This window comes from Vanessa cardui, chromosome 21 (assembly GCF_905220365.1).
Source record: "Vanessa cardui chromosome 21, ilVanCard2.1, whole genome shotgun sequence".
NCBI lineage: Eukaryota > Metazoa > Arthropoda > Insecta > Lepidoptera > Nymphalidae > Vanessa > Vanessa cardui.
In genome coordinates this window covers 7,177,458-7,196,300 of record NC_061143.1, presented here as the reverse complement: position 1 = coordinate 7,196,300, position 18,843 = coordinate 7,177,458, and the positions used below count along the sequence as shown (strand labels likewise).

The following is an 18,843-nucleotide window of genomic DNA, read 5'->3' as shown; positions in this document are numbered from 1 at the left end:
TTTTTTTCATTAATTAATTGTAAAAAGAATGCATCTGAGGCGAAAAAAGTCAATTTATTTTGAATTACGATAAAAATAGATCGATATTTAAAATTAAAATGTTATGGTATAGCATTCACTAGTTTCATATGTCAAAAAGTGAATGAATAATGTCTGCTTGGTCGACTTACCGACTTAGTCGTTGGATACTTCAAGACTTCTGTCTTCTATGACTTTATGAAGTTATGAGTACCTATACTTCTTCCTATCAAATTAGGGATGTCGGAAATGCAATAAAGTATCGATATATATTGTATCGATAATTTTTGAATATATCAATATCGATATTGATATTTTTATTTAAAAATATCGATATATCGATATATCGGTGTGATAGGAAAAAAAAATTATTTGGCCTAATCTACTTCAATCATCTTACATTACTAGATAAATACTAATCAATAGACATCATTTTTAAATTTTTTAAATCAAGGACAACAATAAAAAATATTAATTATTTATTAATCAAACCAATATTTATCTGATACAGACATAAGAAAAACTCTTTGATTTACATGCTCGGCTGTAAGCCGACTTCTGTTATTGGGTACTGCGAGATTTACAGCAGATGCCACTCTCTCTGAGGAAACCGAGGACGCAGGCGATATCAAATACTTTAGAGCTATGTCGGAAAGGACTGGAGTAAAATGACGACAATCAAACCAGAATTTTGTAGGATTCTCTTTTCTGGGTATTATAGGCTGATCTAGATATTGCTTTAGTTCGCTAGGCATACCATCACAGGTTGAAAGTAAACTGGAGGTTGCTGCAGCAATATCTATCATAATTTTTTCATGTCCGGACCACAACGACGGCGAAGAATTTTCTGAATTTGGAATTATGGTAGTGGTTGTGGGTCTGAGTTCAGGCGAAAGTTGTCCTCTACGTCTATGTTCTAAACGTATTTCTTTTGACAATGCGGTTATTGCAGTGGAAACAGCTAGTGCTGAATTAAAATGAATACGCTTAAAGCGAGGGTCTAAAATTGTTGCTATAGCAAGATGTAAATGTCGCTCTAGTGGTTCTAGTTTGGCAATAACTAAGTTGAGCAAACTCTTCTGAACAGCAACACCAAATTCAGTGAAAGGTTTTACTTCTTCAAGTCCTTTCTGAAGTAAGTTTGCAATGGGAATCGCCAAACTAGAAGTCACGTACTGATCGCCGCTAATTTCTTCAGTAGCTTGCTTAAATGGGGTAAGCAATATTATCAGATCTCGTATGACACTTAACTCTGAAGAAGTTATCATATCAGGTGCATTCCGCCTAGTTGCTAAAATCTTAGCCACAATAGCTGATAATGTATTGAATCTTTCCAACATATCAAGACAAGAATTCCACCTTGTGCTTACTGATTGTATAAGTGTTAATACTTCTCCCTCTTTCTTTTGTCCCTCTTGTTCTGCTCGCAAATCGTCCATTGCGTTCACAGATTGTTTAAAATATGTAACAATGGCTTTGACACGATTGGCAATTTCAAGAACTGGTGCATTATCTCTTGTTGCGCCATCCACTATTAAATTCAGCAAATGCGCCATGCAAGGAATTCTTTTTCCATCTTCCAAAAATTTCTTCACTGCAGCAACCATGTTAGCACCACCATCAGTGGTAATTGATAAGATGCAATCCTTTTCTATTGTAAACTCGTCGGTAATATTTTCAAAGCATTCTTTTATATAATCAGCTGTGTGCGCCTGCAGGAAAGAAGACCAATATTAGTCCACTTTATTAAATTTATTATAATTAACTATTTATTTTATTTTTTATAATTTGATGCATTTATTTTATACTTTACTTACCTGATACATTCTTCGTGCTGTCAATGTCACCATCTCATGCTCAGGAGTGCAGTTATTAGCTGTGTTAAGAAAATGTGCTGTCACTACGATGAAACTTCGTGTCGAGTTAGTAAGAGTTAATATATCACTTGTTAAAGCAATATTATTTATCTCACTTAATTTTTGTTTTAAAATGGCTTTGGTAGTGGCGTATCGTTGTTCCATGAGGCCAGTTATCTGGAATGAGAAATGAATAATAAAATAACATTTAAAAATAAAAAGGATAAGATAATAATTTAATATTATAGTTCGCTTACAGTAGTTCGTGATGGAATTTTATAGCGTGGACAAATGACGCTCATAAATCTTTTCAATCCTGATTTTTCTACACAAGATAGAGGCATGTTGTCTTTGCAAATCATGTAGATCAAAGCTTGATTTATTTGGCTAGTTTTATGACCCCCTGCTAAATTGAGAAAAATAATAAAATTAGAACATCCTCATAGAACTAAAATGTAAACAATACAGTAATCTAATATAAAAAAAAAATACCTTCATAGCTTGAACTTCTTTCAAACATATCTATGAGTGTAGTCTGTTTCCACAAGTCTTTACTCTGACCATCTTTGGAGGATTCAGTCTGAAAAAAATTATTGAATATTTTGTATATATTTCATTACACTTGTCGTCATAAATAGTATTAAGGTTAAGTGAAAACACCAAAATTTTAATTTATCGATATCGATACTTTTAGTAATTACACATCATTAGTTGACTGGTTATTGGTTATGAACAATTGATATTTAGATTCTAAAGCTACGTTTGATCTTTCACAAATAAAATACTTACACCAGTATCATCGTAAATCGCAATTTCAGACAATTCCATGAAGTTATTTTCTATCTCAGCAGGTTTATTAGTATTGGTAATAGTTGAATTAGTAGACGAAACAGGTGAACTAGTTCTTGTTCTTGGTGTAATATTCACTTCACTTGACCTTGAGTTTTTATTTTTAAGTTGCAAAAACGCATGGTGATGCTTATTTTTAAGATGTGTAGATAAATTCGTCGTATTGCCACTGGTTTTATATATTTTCCCACACACATTACATGAAACGTTTTGTCTGTCTATTTTTTTGAAAAAGTTCCATACAACACTAGACATGACTGGAATGCTCGAATTATTTTGTTCACATACGTGAATTAATTATTGATTTAATTAGTTAGATTGTTTGAGAACTATAATCAACTCAAATGCAGGCAGAAATACGCTCGCGTTGAGGTTATAATACGGATAACAGACGGACGGATAGTTGAAGCACAGACACTGACACCGAAATGACATTGACAGACAGAGTTGCCAACTTAAAAGCCAACTTAAGTACCAAATTAAAACGCAGTAAATCAAGTCGACCAAAGACAAAAAAAATGTAATTTGTTAAAAAATGTTAGTATAAAAAAAGTATTCTTTTTTAGGATTTTTTAATTATAAAAAATATCGATTTTTATACCTTTTCAATACTCGTAATTTTATATCGATATCTCGATACATCGAAACATTAAATATCGCTCAAAAATATCGATACATTGAAAAAATAATATCGATATATCGATGTATCGATATTTTTTCGACGAGCCTATATCAAATGTAAAGGAAGTTACACTCTGAACAAAATTTAGTTATTGTATTTATATTTAAAATAAAACTTAATTGAATAAGTAATAAATGTTTGTATTAAACCATTTGCAAGAAAAACTGAAATTGATATCATGGCAAGTGAAGAACATAAACAATTGGCTCATTTCTTAAAAACTGTTCATTCCACTCTAAGGAGTTCATCAGCTGCTCTAGGAAGTGATACAGCGTGGCAAAATCATTGTAGTAACAAAGATGTTTTGCACACATATGCTAAATTCATGCAAAAGCTAGCTACCACTCACTGGGAAGAAAACTCATCTGATAAGCTTAATTCGGCTTCTTCCCGCATTAAATGGTGTGCAGATTTCTCATATGATTACTTTGTCAACAAATCCTTTGAAAAATGTTCACAAAAAGAAGTAGAAATTGGAGAAAATAATGATATCAGAATAAATGAGAAAGAACAATTTTCGGAACCATACAAACTGCTTGATGTTGGTAGTTGTTATAATCCTTTTAAAATATATGATTTTTTTGATGTTTTAGCTATTGATCTATGTCCTGCCAATGAATATGTCATGGAATGTGACTTTTTACAAGTCTCAATTGGTACAGATACAAATATTGTTGAAAATAAAGTGAAGCAATTGCAAGAAAATAATTTTGATATTGTAACTTTCTGTTTTCTCTTAGAGTACATTCCTACTTCTGAAATGAGAATAAAAGCATGTGAAAATGCCTATAGGCTATTAAAAATTGGTGGTTTATTATTAATTAGCACTCCTGACTCCAAACATGTAGGAGCTAATAGTAAATTAATGAAATGTTGGAGACATACATTAGCTAATTTAGGGTTTTCTAGAATTAGATACGAAAAATTCAGACATATGCATTGTATGGCATTTAGAAAATGTTTAAATAAAGACATTGCTGTTAGATGGGCTGTCATTCACAAAGAGTCGTATATGGATGGCTCTTTGCATATTCCACAAGACTTTTCAAATGTATGCAAAAATAGCATTAATTGTCATGAAATCAAAGTTGAAGTCAAAGATTTTGCAGAACTTCCATTTAGTGATTCTGATTTTATATGATTTTGTATTATACATTTTACTTACAAAGTGTAACTTATTTTAATTAGTATTTAAGTTAACCTCATTAATAAGTGAAAATATGTACTCCCGATAGTCTAATATATATTTTTATACTCCCTAAATTGTTGTTTTTGTTATAAATTGTGCTTGCCAGAATAAAATGACATTTAAATCTTATTTATATAAAGTAAATCTTTGTGTTCTGAGATTTGCTCATTCTGAGACATATTAAAAAACCACTGATTAAAAAAATACATTAAAAAAAAGCAATATGTAAGTGCAGAAATAGCACCTATTAATTATTTTAATGAAGGAGAAATAATAAATCAATTGTATGTAATACACCTATGTAATTTATTGTTATAAAGGATTATCTGTTGAGTTTCTAGCCAGTTTTTTTAAGAGAATTTATACATTAAATCAAACTTGTAAAATGAAAATTCAAAAGGGTTTGTAAGAGCCTATTTGAGATATTTATTGCCTTGCAATTATCCTGACACTCAATCAATTACATAAAAAACTACTTATTTACTCCAAATGGTCCAATGGCTAGAACATGTGATTCTACCAAAGGTGGATCTCTGAATTTTAGTCTACCATCTAAGACAAATTAGTTGGCATTCATTTTTTCATTTCACACCCCATGATGACAGAAAACTTTTAAGATTTCTGAATGTATTAGATGAAATTTGGTCTCACATGTGTCCACCAACCCCTATTTGGGCAATGTGATGGTGAGTAATTCCCAAGCTCTATGCTTTACTCACCTGTGGCTCATCTACATTTTGCTCTTTGGTACTTTAATCATTAATTTTGATTACTGATATTTCTATTAATGTATTAAATAAAATTATCCTCAAATAAATCCCTTTATGTCACGAGTTGTTAGTCTTTACATTAGAAATAGTATTGTTAAAACAATTAAATCCTTAAATGCTAATTATTTATATTGGTGCAATATGCACAAAATACCAGTATTTACTGATGATCAGTATTTTTATTTTTATATCTTTACAGTTCCAAATTTGGCTTTTCTTTTTTCCAATTTTTCTTTTTTTTCAATATCAGTCATAATTGCTGATACAGACTGACCAAATCTTTCAGCTCTTTTCTTAAATTTTTCCAAGTTTTCAGCTAAAGACTCCGATGAGGAGGTAATATTCAAAGATGAGCTATTCGAAGAAATTGTGTTCTGGTTGAATCTCTGCTTTCTTGCTTCTTTTCTTTGTTCATCGGTCATTTTAATAGGCAGGCCAAACCTTTTAGCACGCATTTCCATTCTTGTCTTGGTATCTGTATCAGCTGATATTTTAATTTTACTACTTGTAAATGTTTTGTCAGTAGAATTATTATCTGGAGGTTCAATATCCTTTTTTTCATCCACAGGTTTGGTAGTGTTTGTTGTTAGAGATATTGTTCTATTTAAAACTATTTTCTTTGCACCCGCTTCTTTGTTTTCAACGGGTTTAGATGTCTCAGTCGTGATTTTTCTCTTAAGGATTCTTGGTGGCTTTGTTTCTGGTGGCTGTTTTTCTGGTGAAGTTTCTTCAAGCACAAGTTCCTCATTTAATGTGTCTACTGCGGAGTCCTCGAGTATATCATTGTGGCTTTTATCGTCCTCATCTTCCAGTACTCCATCCGAGTCGATCTCATCAGAATCCAAGTTAATATCCCCCTGATCATCCTGCGTTATAGCACCTTGTAGCCGCGCAACAAGCTCAGCTTTATCCCCAGCATAGGACAGGCCACGTGATTTTAATTCTTTTCGTAAATCTACCACCTTCATTTTACTAATATCATTCATAGTAGAATCGGCCATGATATAATTATAGTTTTTCAAGTAAATATAGTAAAGACAATTACTATTAAAATTACCAACCCTCTATGTTTTTAATATCACAGAAGCGTCAAGCGACGATATTACAACCACAGCTTATAAAATGTCATACAGATAATATAAAAATATAAATGAAACTACAGACTTCATAGAAATGAAAGCCAGACAAAATAATGTTCCGTTCATTCAATTATAAAAAATGTGTTAACAATTCATATTTGTATACAGAAACTAAATGCAGTATTGCACTGTATCATTTATTTCTATTCTGATAATTAATTAAGTCCTTATTTTGATACTCTTCTTATAGTAAATAACTCTGCAAACTGCAACTCTGCAATGCAATTTAAAATTTAGTTTTAAATTTAGTAAATTATACAATTTCCAGCTTTTTTATGTAATTACGGCATGCAGTTTCATTCATCAGTCTACAATCAAAATTGATAAATTAATATCATTATAGATTTTGTGAAGAAAATTCTATAAAAGTATAAATTTATAAAACGCAGCTGATTTCTTGTCGTCTCACACGCATATTATTCTATTACATGTAAATATTTCTCACTCTACGCAAAGAGCCTGTCCTTTATTGGGGGGAAAACTTTTCGATAGATATGTATCTAGGCAAAAATTCAGCTTTTTCATGTAGGATTCTTCCGGTATTTTATTTCACCACCAAACTTTGATATGCACTATGTTCTGATATGGAACTTAAAACAATTGAATAATGATCGTTTTATATCATGTATTCTTATCATTGGGCTATCTTGCCTTTTATAATATGCATAGTATTGTAATACTTCTTTTAAATTAACACAGATAAATCGGATTTGATTAATAACTCTATTTAGCAAAACGTGTAACTCGAAAATTGGTTTTATAGCAAAACGTCCAACTGTCGGAATATTTGTATATAGAAAATACTCTAATGAGTTAGTTGTCTGTTTTTTGTTAACAAAAACCAATTAATGAAATAGTCTTTAGAAAAAAGATATTATCATTTAAAAAGAATAAGATAATATATATACATCTTTACTAATAAAATAACACAAAATCATAATACTGAGGCTTGTATTGGCTATTAATATCCTGTCCATTGAAACTTAAAGCATGGAAAGAACGTGCATACAGAGGCACCGTTTTGTTCCCGTTCATCTTTAGAGGAGCGAGTTAGATGTGGAACTTTCCTTACGATATAGCTCCACGGAATCCTGGAACTGTAATATAGACGTCTCTATAGTTGAATGTTTTGCTATAAATCGAACAGGGTTGGGTATGGGTTAAATCAAACAATTTTTATCTTTTTGGCTATCCATACTAACTTAAGGCTTTTCGCCATTTACAAATCTTATCTTTATTGGCACCTGGATATTTCAGAATCTCAGTAACCATATATAGATAATTATTATGGAAAATAATATATTTAAAATACACATTAAAAACATTACTAAAAATGCTTGATAAATGGCATTACAATTAATGAGTGTTACAACCAGCCATTATTTTTCCAGCGACGGTTTTCTTAGGGTAGTCCTTCAAAACGAATGGCCAGGTCACTGCGAACAATATGATCATCATTTGTCAACTTTAACATTGATAATTTAAATGTAACTTTATTGATATGCAATCTCTAACTGGGTACACTTTTTATTAACAATCAATTATGTAATATTTTGAACAGAAAGCACGTAATTTATCCTATGACCTATATTTGTCGTAACTCCTAGGACAATATAGCAAATTAAGAGATTTTTTTATTACAGAATAGGCATCGCTAAAACGACATACTCATGTTTATGTTCCAAGAAAATCCCTCCCTTAAAGAATAGAATATATGACAAACTTAATTATATACCGAGCATCACTACTTAAATTTTTGTTAGGTTTGAAGAACGATAAAGGTTTAGTTTAATGTAATATTAATTTTGTAAATAAAAGTAAATGCCTAAAGGTTAAATTATTGATGGGTAAAGCCAGATCTAAAGTTGGCCTTTTTGAGCTGCATCCAAGCGGTGCTTCTTACCCTTATTGGAGAAAAATGGGCAATATTGTAACTTTAATTCTGTCTGTCTGTTAAATATCGTAATCCTATTGTTAAATTTCCGTGTGGTGCCGGCTACGAATAGCACCACCCCGTCTCTTCCCACGGGTGTCGTAAAAGGCGACTAAGGGACTTTATACCAGAGGATGGGCAGCAGCATCCAACTGAGTACTATAAAACCTTACTGCGATCGCCAACCCGCATGCCAAGCGTGGCGATTATGGCAAAACCCCCCAATTGTTGTTGAATCTGAATATTGGCCCCTTGTCCCCGGCGGCCCCGCTATTCCTGGTTACGGTAGCGGCCATGGTAACGGTGGGGCAGAGGGTGCTAAGAATCCCCGGCAGAGATCCGGCTACCAAAACCGACGACGGCTGGCCCTGGCAACATATAACACGCGCACACTGCGGACTGACGAAAAAATCGTTGAACTGGAGGAAGTATTAAGCAAGTTTTGCAAGCAAGTATTGGGATATTATAGGATTATTATCGTCCACAAGTCCCTCGTGAACAACGTAGTCAGAATTACCAAACGGTATTCGTTGAAGGTCGTATAGGTTTACGCTCCGACTTCGACACATTCCGATGGTGAGGTGGAGCGTATGTATGAGGATATCAGTCGAGCCATGCGTACCCCCAAAACTTACACCGTTATCATGGGGGATTTTAACGCTAAGCTAGGCAAACGAAGCGGTGATGAGCTGCGAATGGGGCAATTTGGAGTAGGATGTCGGAATTACCGGGGCCACTTGCTTGCCAGCTTCATGGAGGAGGGACTCTATATGATGAACTCCTTCTTCAAGAAGCGTGAGCACAGAAAGTGGACCTGGATGAGTCCTAATGGTGTAACCAAAATTGAGATTGACTTCATCATGTCGACGAGGAAGCAGATATTCAATGATGTCTCTGTGATCAATGCCGTCAAAACTGGATGGTAAGAGGCACATTGAATCTTAATATCAAGCTCGAGAGGTCCCGACTGATGAAGTCAACGCTCCGTCCTGCACCCACCCACATCCAAAACCCCGATAGCTTTCAGTTGGAACTCCACAATCGCTTCGAATGCGTGGAAAACTGCGTCGACGTGGATGCACTCAATGACAGATTCGTGGAAACTGTCCATACGGTCAGATCTAAGTGTTTTAAGACCTGTCGTACAAACAGAACTTAATAGCTCTCGGACCTTTCTCTTAAGCTGATGGCGGACAGACGCGATATGATTCTGCAGTCTTCAGACGATACGTCTAAGTACCGGCAGCTAAATAGGCAGATATCAAAGTCTTTGACTCGTGACCTACGCCAATTTAATACCAACCGTATTAAAGAGGCTACATAGAGCGGAACATGGGCTCTAAGGTGTTCGCTAGAAATCTGCCTATCGGGCAAAGCCAGCTGACGAAACTGAAAGCCGATGATGGCAGGGTTTTATCGTCCAGGCCTGAGCTTTTGAGAGAGGTTGAGAAGTCCTACGGACAGTTATACCCGTCGACATAATCTACCACAAATCTGGAAGAAGATCCCAGAGCCAGATTAGCCCGACACTATACCGAAGATATCCCGGACGTCAGTCTGTGCGAGATTAGTATGGCTCTCAAACAACTAAAGTACAACAAGGCGACGGGTGATGAAGGAATTACGGCTGAGCTGCTGAAGGCAGGTGGAAAGCCGGTTTTAAAAGCCCTTTAGAAACTTTTTAATTCCGTCATACTCGAGGGCAAAACGCCACAAGCGTGGAGCAGAAGTGTGGTGGTGCTTTTCTTCAAAAAGGGCGATCTTGACCCATCTCACTTCTGAGCCACGTTTATAAGTTGTTTTCGAGAGTCATTACGAATCGTCTCGCACGTAGACATGACTTCCAGCCTCTCGAACAAGCCGGTTTCCGTAAATGCTTCAGCACCATAGAACACATACATACGCTGCGGCAAGTTATACAGAAGACCGAAGAGTATAACATGCCATCATGCTTAGCGTTTGTGGACTATGAGAAACGACGACTGTTTGACGACCTCCATGGTCGAGTGGTGTGTACACCGGTTTTCATGGGTCACGCCACTTTGAGGTCCCGGGTTCGATTGCTGGCCGAGTCTATGTAGATTACCATTAGTTTTCGATGTTGTCTTGGGTCTGGGTGTCTGTGGTACCAGCGTTACTTCTGATTTCCATAACACAAGTGCTTCAACTACTTACATTGGGATCAATGATCAGAGTAATGTATGTGATGTTGTCTCATATTTATATTTATGAGAAAGCTTTTGATTCGATCGAGACTTGGGCTGTGCTACAGTCTCTCCAGAGGTGCCAAATTGACTATCAGTACATCGAAGTGCTGAAATGTTTGTACGAATACCATTATGTCAGTCCGACTACAGGACCAGAACTCGAAACCTAGCCAGCTGCAGCGAGGAGTGAGACAGGGAGACGTTATTTCTCCGAAACTGTTCATAGCTGCTTTGGAAGATGTTTTCAAGCTTCTGGACTGGAAAGGATCTAGCATCAACATTAACGGCGAGTACATCACTCACCTTCGGTTTGCTGACGATATAGTAGTCATGGCTGAAACCATGGAAGACTTAAGCACAATGCTCGATAACCTCGGTAAAGCCTCCGAACGAGTGAGTCTTAAAATGAACATGGATAAGACGAAGATTATGTCGAACATCCATGTTGTGCCCACTCCTATAAAAATCGGTGAATCTACACTCGAAATTGTCGACCACTGCATATACCTGGGACAAACGATCCAATTAGGTAAGTCCAACTTCGAAAAAGAGGTCAACCGGCGAATCCAACTCGGCTGGGCAGCGTTCGGGAAGCTACGAAAAATCTTCTCGTCCCATATACCGCAGTGTCTCAAGACAAAAGTCTTTGACCAGTGTGTTTTGCCAGTGATGACTTACGGCTCTGAAACGTGGTCCTTCACAATGGGCCTCATAAGAAGGCTCAAGGTCACCCAAAGGGCAATGGAGAGGGCTATGCTCGGAGTTTCTCTGCGAGATCGAATTAGAAATGAGGAGATCCGCAGAAGAACCAAAGTCACCGACATAGCCCGAAGAATTGCCACACTTAAGTGGCAGTGGGCGGGGCACATTGCTAGAAGAACTGACGGCCGATGGAGCCGACGAGTTCTCGAGTGGCGACCACGGACTGGAAGACGCAGCGTGGGTAGGCCCCCCACGAGGTGGTCCGACAACTTGATGAAGGTCGCGGGAAGACGCTGGTTGCGGGCTGCACAAGAACGGTCGTTGTGGCGATCTTTGGGGGAGGCCTATGTCCAGCAGTGGACGACTCAAGGCTGAAATGATGATGATGATGATGATGATTGTTAATTTTATTACTTGCGTCTATTACCGGAGAATCTGCCACCGTATTTATTGTATTTTCTCCCATACCGTCATTTACAATCGTACAGGCATCATACGATATAAAAAAAAAAGGGTGATACCTACCTCGACGGGCTTGCACAAAGCCCTACCGCTAAGTCCAGAGCCCTACCACCAAGTAAAGCATCTTCGGAACATACGGAAGTAGACCGTGAAGATCCACACATCGCCGTGAGGGTCAGAGGGTCTGGCTGGTTTTTGTACCCTGAGTTGGTAACCAAACTGTTAGAACATTATACGATAATATATGCAAGTGATCCCGTAGCACTGAAAGACGGAATGGACAGTAAAGAATAAATGGATCATAGTGGTTGTTGTTTAGGAAAAAGTTGGACCCTGGTTATTTTCTTCTTATCATTACGTCAAGAAGAACCTCTTAGTATTAATTTAATGTATAACATCAATTTGGAGTTCAACGAAAAAAACGAAAAAATTTCGAGTTCAACGAAATTTGATCTTCTACTTCACCTAATAAATGCAGGATAAGGATCAGGAAGGTTGCTCACCAAGAGCAAGGAATTTAATAAAGTTAACTGGCTTTGTTATTGATAACTTTCAATTATGTATTTTCGCTGGAAAAACGGACGATTATCTCTCACCTCCTTCTCACATGAAGAATGGAGGGGTGACATTGAGTGTGACATTCATTGACCTCCAGTACACAGGAATACCTACAAAAAACTGACGGACCACTTCATCTCTTTAGGTGGCGTCATAGAAGCTCTTACTTGACATCTAATACCTACGAAGTTCAATAAGCCCTTTGCCTCGTCACCGGAAGAGAAAAGGCAATCGTAGCACAAGGCGAAGATTAATTAATCAGGTCCTAAGTCATATTTGACCAGGGCCCCATAAGTTCACGATCCGCCCCTGTTAAAGGGAATTAGATACAAATAAGTACTTCAAAATACAGTTTCTGAAACAAGACATACTAGGCTCACATACCAATAATTCAAAATGTTATTGTTGGTATATCATAGATTAAGTTTATGAATAGAAACTAGCCTATAAGTTTCACGGTCCAATTTGTCAGATTCCTTTTAACTTAGAAATTGATACATCATGCTCAGTATATGTAATATCTATTTGATTTTTTAATATACGATTCGGTATTGGGTATCAATCAGGATTATGCAAAATAAAATACCATCACTAATATTATAGAATTTAATTAGGGTACATACAAACATTTTGTAATGTTGGAGTATAATGATCAAACTAATAAGCACTTTTGAATAGCTAGTGACAATTTTTAGTGTAAGTAGCTTTTCATTTGATTTACTAAAGAATAAGATGTTGGAGAGGAGCCTTAGTAATAAATATAAAGCATAGTGTTAGTAGTTGCTTTTATAAAAATACATGTATCTATTTACTCTAAATATAAATATTTGACAACAAAACATAATCTCATAAAAAATTACTCTCAATCAATACTGCTTTTTGTCTCTCTCTCTCGAGTTAATGTTGAATACTAGCGGGTTACAATGGTAGACTCCTCTCTTACACATTTATTATAACTAACAGTCATTCTCTGATCTTGTTTTCATCTTATGTATAGTTTAAATCGATTAAAACATTCCATAACTATTAAGTATTCTCTATAATAAAGGAAATCACACTGATATTTCGAAAGCCAACAAAACAAACATAAGCATCCACTAATAAGTGTTAGCGAAAAACAACGTAGTAAAACCGGTTAACGGGCGTCACCGGTCCGACCGTGACGTGCGACGTGCCTGCGACTCCATATTTACAACGGATACTCACTAACATCGACGGCCGCGAACTTCACCACCCGAGCGCGAGCGCGACTCGACCGGTCCGTTCGGATCCGACGGCGCGCCGAGATAAATAATAATACATAGACTACCGTAATGCCTAACGAACGAACATTAAATAGTTTCATCTACCGAGGTCCGTACGCGGTGCAGCGTTTCGCTCGGGAGGCGGCGGGCGGTCGCTCGGGGCGCGGGGGTGCGCGGGGGTGCGCGGCGGGGCGCGGGGGCGCGCTCCTACCTGCGCTCGGGCAGCGCGCGCGCCGCCGCCCCCGCTCCCACCGCCTCCTGCAACACCGGCGGCGGTCAGACGGGGCGCGGGCGCGTGGGCACGGCGGGCGGGTCGGGCGGCGCGGGTACCTTGGTGCGCGGCTGGGGCTTGGCTCGCGGCGGCGGTTGCGCGGGCGGCGGCGCGCGACGCGCCTCGGCTTCGCATGGCGCGGGCGCGGGGGCAGGGGCGGGTGCGGGAGCGGGCGCTCGGGGTGCGGGGGGCGGAGGGGCGGGTGCCACTCGGCCTAGCGACGAAAGCATCAGCCCTCGCAGGAGCGTCGCACGAGACTCCGTCTCCTCGGGATCGGTTCCGTTCGTAGCGCCTGTATAAGATGTTTTTGCAAATTTGTTAAATAATTTATAAATTTTATTTTGAGAAATTGAAATAGTTATTTTTCTTTAAATTGAAATGTAAAATTGTTGCCTTTTATAAGTAATGAGTTATAGGAAAATTTGTTAGGTATTTGAAAATAATAAAACATATAAGTCACCGAGGAATCCGGCGAGAAGGAACTGCGAATCGGCAGCTTCAGGCTGCGGAGGTGGGTGAGCTGTGGGCTGCGGGGCTGGCGGAGGCGCACTGGCACAGCTCGAAGACGCCGCAGCTGGCCGCCGAGGCAGCCGTTCTAACTGTTGTCGGGCAGCCTTCAAATTGTTTAAAATTATTATGATTTTTTATTATGGTTGGTGGAAAGCAGAGATATATAAATACACTTACAGTGGCCTGCTGTCGCTCGAGCTGAAGCTGCATCTGTAGTTGCTGCAGCTGGCTTGGCGTTCCAGGCTGCGCACCGCGTCGCACGCCCGACAGCTGCGACAACAGCTCCGCAATGGGGTCAACGACCGCGTCGCGCGACGACGGCGACAACGACGAAATGCCGCCGCTCGTGCTAAACGACATGTAGCGATACACACACGCTTTGAGTTACATACCATGAGAGAGTCACACTTAATGTAAATTTTCAACTAAACACAGGAATAAATTGAATTGAGAAGAAACATTAAATTATATGAGTATAGATTTTTCTTTCTTAAAATAAAATTGATTATTATATTTCATAATGATTTATTATTAAAAGACATTTTTATTTAATTTCATTATCATAACACTAAAAAATACATTGTGTCACATCCAAACACTATTAATTATATTCCCAGATTCAAGAATGATGTAGAAAATGACAATATACCCTCAGTCATTAAAAAATATTGATTCGCTCGATAAATTTAAAAAGCAACCGTCTCATTATATTATTACAAAAACATCTGTCTGATTATGTAAATGGAGTAATAGTATTTTCCAATCGAGGTGATTTTTTGTTTATATATTATTTAATGATTTGTATGCTATTTTCACAAATGATAAATGTAAGTACGACAACGAATGTCTGTAAATTGTTTCTATTTTTTTTATGTTCTCATGTAAGTGATGTAAGTGTCTTTATGAGAATAAATAATCTTTAAACCTAAACCCAAAATTGAATGTTGTAGTTGTCGAGTTAGAAATATTAGTACCTGAATTGCATGTTGGTGCGACGAGCGCGACTCACGCCGCGGCCAGAGGGCGGCATACGACGCACGCCACCATGTCGGATACCGCTGGGCTCATCGTATGGTATGGTTAAGGAATTATGCAATAAACATTCAAATTGCCACTTGATATCCAGTAAATGACATAAATATACAAAATATGTATTACTATAGTATGTTCGCGTTAAGAATGCAGTGAGTTGTCATTGTTTGACCAATCAAATCTTTTTAAAAGAAGGGTAAAGGTGTATGAATATTTGTGTTAAAATTCCAACAAATTATATTTGTTTTAAAGACTAAGTGTAATGAATTTAAAAAGTACACATTAACGTAAAAAATCGAAATTAAGTCATTAATAATTTAATCACTATTACTTACACTATTACTGTCGTCGTTAGTGTTTATAATAAAATAATTTTCTGCAGCGAGTTCCATAACATTATCTAAATCCCACATGGCAATTTCTTCTTGTAGCATGGCAGCATTTCTCGCACTTTTATTTTTACAAAGTGGTGTGGTATTCATTTTTTTTTAATATCAGTTAATAATAATAAAAAATTAATTTAAATTATAAAAATATCAGTTAATAATTAACTAAATCCACATCCATCACGTTTGAACTTATGTCTTTACCTGTTCAATGTGAACTTGACTTTGTAATTTGAAAAGATTTGATTGGTCAAAGGTGCCGGTAAACAATGACAACTCACTGCATTCTTAACGCGAACAGACTATAGAGGAAACAGTGACAGAAGCTACCTAATGCAAAGAACTCACTGTACCATTACAGAACCATGTTATAATAAAAGTTGTATATATACTACATATTAGATGTACAAACATAAAAAGAATCAATCAATATTCCTCCAAACTCTTGAAGGGAAGGTTTTGTAAACAAGCTACCTTATGAGATGTGGTTACTTTTAGACCAGCTATTGTGTGATTCTTACATGGACAACCACATACATACATACACTTTATATAACTTATGTTATAAAAGCCTTTCTCACTGTGAGAACTATGATATTTCTTGTGCATTTTATAAATGGATCATGTTCAATGAATCACTTTATTCTATCTTCTATGAAATCATTATAGTTTACAAACATTCATCACAATCAAAAATACACACACTAGCCACAAACCATTGTACATGAATAGATCTACAAAATTATTAATAATTATTCATGTTTAGGTGGTATCTATTTCAATTTGTATGTTTTACCACTATTAATCGTGTCTTTCATTTATTTAACGCTAGTAATCGCCCGCGAACTAACCAACAGGTTGTCATGTGTTAGGCAAAAAAAAATAGCCTATGTTCTTTCTTAGAGTTCAAGTTTGATTCATACCAAATTTAATCAAATTTGGTACAGCGGTTTGGTTACGAGAGAGCAATAGTCAGACAGAGTTACTGTCACATTTATAATATTAATAATATAGATTTTGAAAAGGATATCAGAAAAGATATTAAATCTCGAGGTCCAGTTCGGTGTTCAAGTGTAAGGTGGCCTGCAAAGTCATCAGTCACAAAATTTGGTTCTCCACCAGGCATAGATGCACACACTGGGCACACTACCTGTAAGTTTACAAAATGTATTAGTTCATATGATTTACATTTAAATCATACTAGAAGAAAATACTTAATAATTACAGATGGAGTCATTATGTAGGAGTATTTACAGATTTTATTTTCAATATTTGACTAAACTCAAGTAATTATGTGTATTGTGTCTATACCACATCTACACATAATTAACTATAAAAAAGAGAGTAACAAAATAAAATTAGAATAGTTGTTTAGCCCAACTTACAGCAAGTGTAGTGTCTGCATGTTCTGCAGTAACATGTTCCATGAGAGCTGCATCTGTGAAGCCCATACGATTGCAAAATGGACATGTGTAGGCTTGTGGCTGTTCCAAAGTAAGTGTTTCTCCGCCATAGTACAAGTCTGTAATACATATATACATACATAAATAAAAAAGCTTTATAAGTAATTAGTATATTATATTTATACTAAAATTAATTGGTTAATTGAAAATATAAACTTGCTAGTCATGATATACTATTAGCCATTATACATTTAAAAAAGCATTATGAGTGAGTGTAATTAAATTAAACTCAGTGAATAATATAAGATTTCTTATTTTTACTAGTTAAATTTATTTATGCTTTTTTAATAGATCAATAATTACTATGTCATCTTGTCAATTCCAGATGTGTTTATAGGATTATAAATTCATGCTTGTTTTGAGTTGTTGAGGTGATGAATTTGTGAGAATGAATAATATATTTATTACTACTACATGTACTTTAACTAAAACTTTGGTTTATTAACGGATTAATTAATATTTTAAACTTGAAATATTCCTGTCTTCCTTCCATGAAATAATTAGTAACATAGGTGAATTAAACTCCAAGAATTAGTCTCAGTAAAAAATTGTGACAGAATAATTTTAAATCTTCTCAAATCTAACACTATTTTAATCTCGTCACAACCGGATCGCATAAATTTCTCATACAAAAAAATGTAGGCCAATTGTCTTATGTTGAGTCAGAAATAAATAAAATCTTACCAAAGTCACTTCTGGAAAGAATACATTGCATGGGATGCTCTGTTGTATGTTGGTTTGTTGTTGCGCCAGACTCATAACAAGCGGCACATAAGTCGTAATCGATGCATATCAAACATTTGTATCGTCGTCCTCTAAAGTTATTTTTCAAACAAGAATCACAGCTGACTCCTGTAATTGTTAATATAATATTAAATAGATATTCTTACTTCTTTCCCGTAAAATGAATACGATTACACATGAAAAAATATCATGATCGTAATAGGTAACTGTTTATAATTTTAGCAAAGAAATTTGTGGTGACAAAAGCATCGCACAAATTTTTGATTATCATTACCCACCTTCATGGCGATTCATTTTCGCCACAAAATGTCGCCGAAATAATCACTTCTTGGCACCAGAATTACTGCTACTGAATGAGGTATTTGTATTACTAATCTAAAATAAGTAGCACAACATATAATACACTAAAATACAAGACTTTTAACAAAAATTTCCAAGCAAACCTAACCCAACCAGGCCATAATGACGTCACATAATGGCCGTGTGTTGACAGATTAAAGAAGAATCATGAATTGTACAATACCTAACTATTACAAAATAATTTCAAATTTTCGTATCACAAATCGATATTTTATATTCATAATTATTAATTATAAGTAGTTCAGAACCATTACGTTACTATTTGTCATAAACGTTGGCATAAATATCAAGTATTTCGGCTTTGTATTTGTTATATATTTGTTCATATTTTAAAGTTATTATTTTAAACATGGTAAAATAATATAAATTTATATAAACTTGCATAATATCAAAAAGACACCTATGATATCATTCAAAATAAAAAATACAACATGCCAATTCGTAATAATAATCTTTTAAACCTATACG

The 18,843-nt window shown here is 36.0% G+C and overlaps 4 protein-coding genes and 1 pseudogene across 8 annotated transcripts; 2 read left to right on the top strand and 3 right to left on the bottom strand.

The window, feature by feature from the left end:
* Positions 1-149: 149 nt before the first annotated feature.
* Positions 150-4,668, top strand: LOC124539050 (S-adenosylmethionine sensor upstream of mTORC1). 2 transcript variants are annotated; one of them, XM_047116372.1, is made up of 2 exons: positions 150-251; positions 3,460-4,668. In XM_047116372.1, the coding sequence occupies exon 2, from the start codon at positions 3,584-3,586 to the stop codon at positions 4,544-4,546; it is 963 nt and encodes a 320-aa protein (XP_046972328.1). In that variant the 5' UTR covers positions 150-251; positions 3,460-3,583; the 3' UTR covers positions 4,547-4,668. The 2 variants fall into 2 exon arrangements, with proteins under 2 accessions (XP_046972328.1, XP_046972329.1); XM_047116373.1 differs by having other exon boundaries at positions 153-246; positions 3,455-4,668.
* On the bottom strand, positions 481-3,376 carry LOC124539049 (E3 SUMO-protein ligase ZBED1-like). Its single transcript, XM_047116371.1, has 5 exons — positions 2,664-3,376; positions 2,367-2,454; positions 2,132-2,280; positions 1,836-2,051; positions 481-1,730 (listed from the first exon to the last, which is right to left on the bottom strand). The coding sequence occupies exons 1-5, from the start codon at positions 2,976-2,978 to the stop codon at positions 501-503; spliced, it is 1,998 nt and encodes a 665-aa protein (XP_046972327.1). The 5' UTR covers positions 2,979-3,376; the 3' UTR covers positions 481-500.
* Positions 4,669-4,879: 211 nt separating the features above from the next.
* On the bottom strand, positions 4,880-6,488 carry LOC124539051 (SAP domain-containing ribonucleoprotein). The gene has a single exon (XM_047116374.1). The coding sequence runs from the start codon at positions 6,363-6,365 to the stop codon at positions 5,550-5,552; it is 816 nt and encodes a 271-aa protein (XP_046972330.1). The 5' UTR covers positions 6,366-6,488; the 3' UTR covers positions 4,880-5,549.
* Positions 6,489-8,461: 1,973 nt separating this feature from the next.
* Positions 8,462-11,720, top strand: LOC124539048 (annotated as a pseudogene).
* A 1,237-nt stretch (positions 11,721-12,957) lies between these two features.
* Positions 12,958-18,509, bottom strand: LOC124538830 (E3 ubiquitin-protein ligase KCMF1). 4 transcript variants are annotated; one of them, XM_047116042.1, is made up of 8 exons: positions 18,294-18,509; positions 17,956-18,123; positions 17,194-17,330; positions 16,839-16,958; positions 15,365-15,459; positions 14,568-14,748; positions 14,341-14,494; positions 12,958-14,172 (listed from the first exon to the last, which is right to left on the bottom strand). In XM_047116042.1, exons 1-8 carry the CDS (start codon positions 18,307-18,309, stop codon positions 13,886-13,888), a joined length of 1,158 nt encoding a protein of 385 aa, XP_046971998.1. In that variant the 5' UTR covers positions 18,310-18,509; the 3' UTR covers positions 12,958-13,885. The 4 variants fall into 4 exon arrangements, with proteins under 4 accessions (XP_046971998.1, XP_046972000.1, XP_046971999.1 ...); XM_047116044.1 differs by having other exon boundaries at positions 14,341-14,479; XM_047116043.1 differs by having other exon boundaries at positions 14,568-14,739.
* Positions 18,510-18,843: the final 334 nt, after the last annotated feature.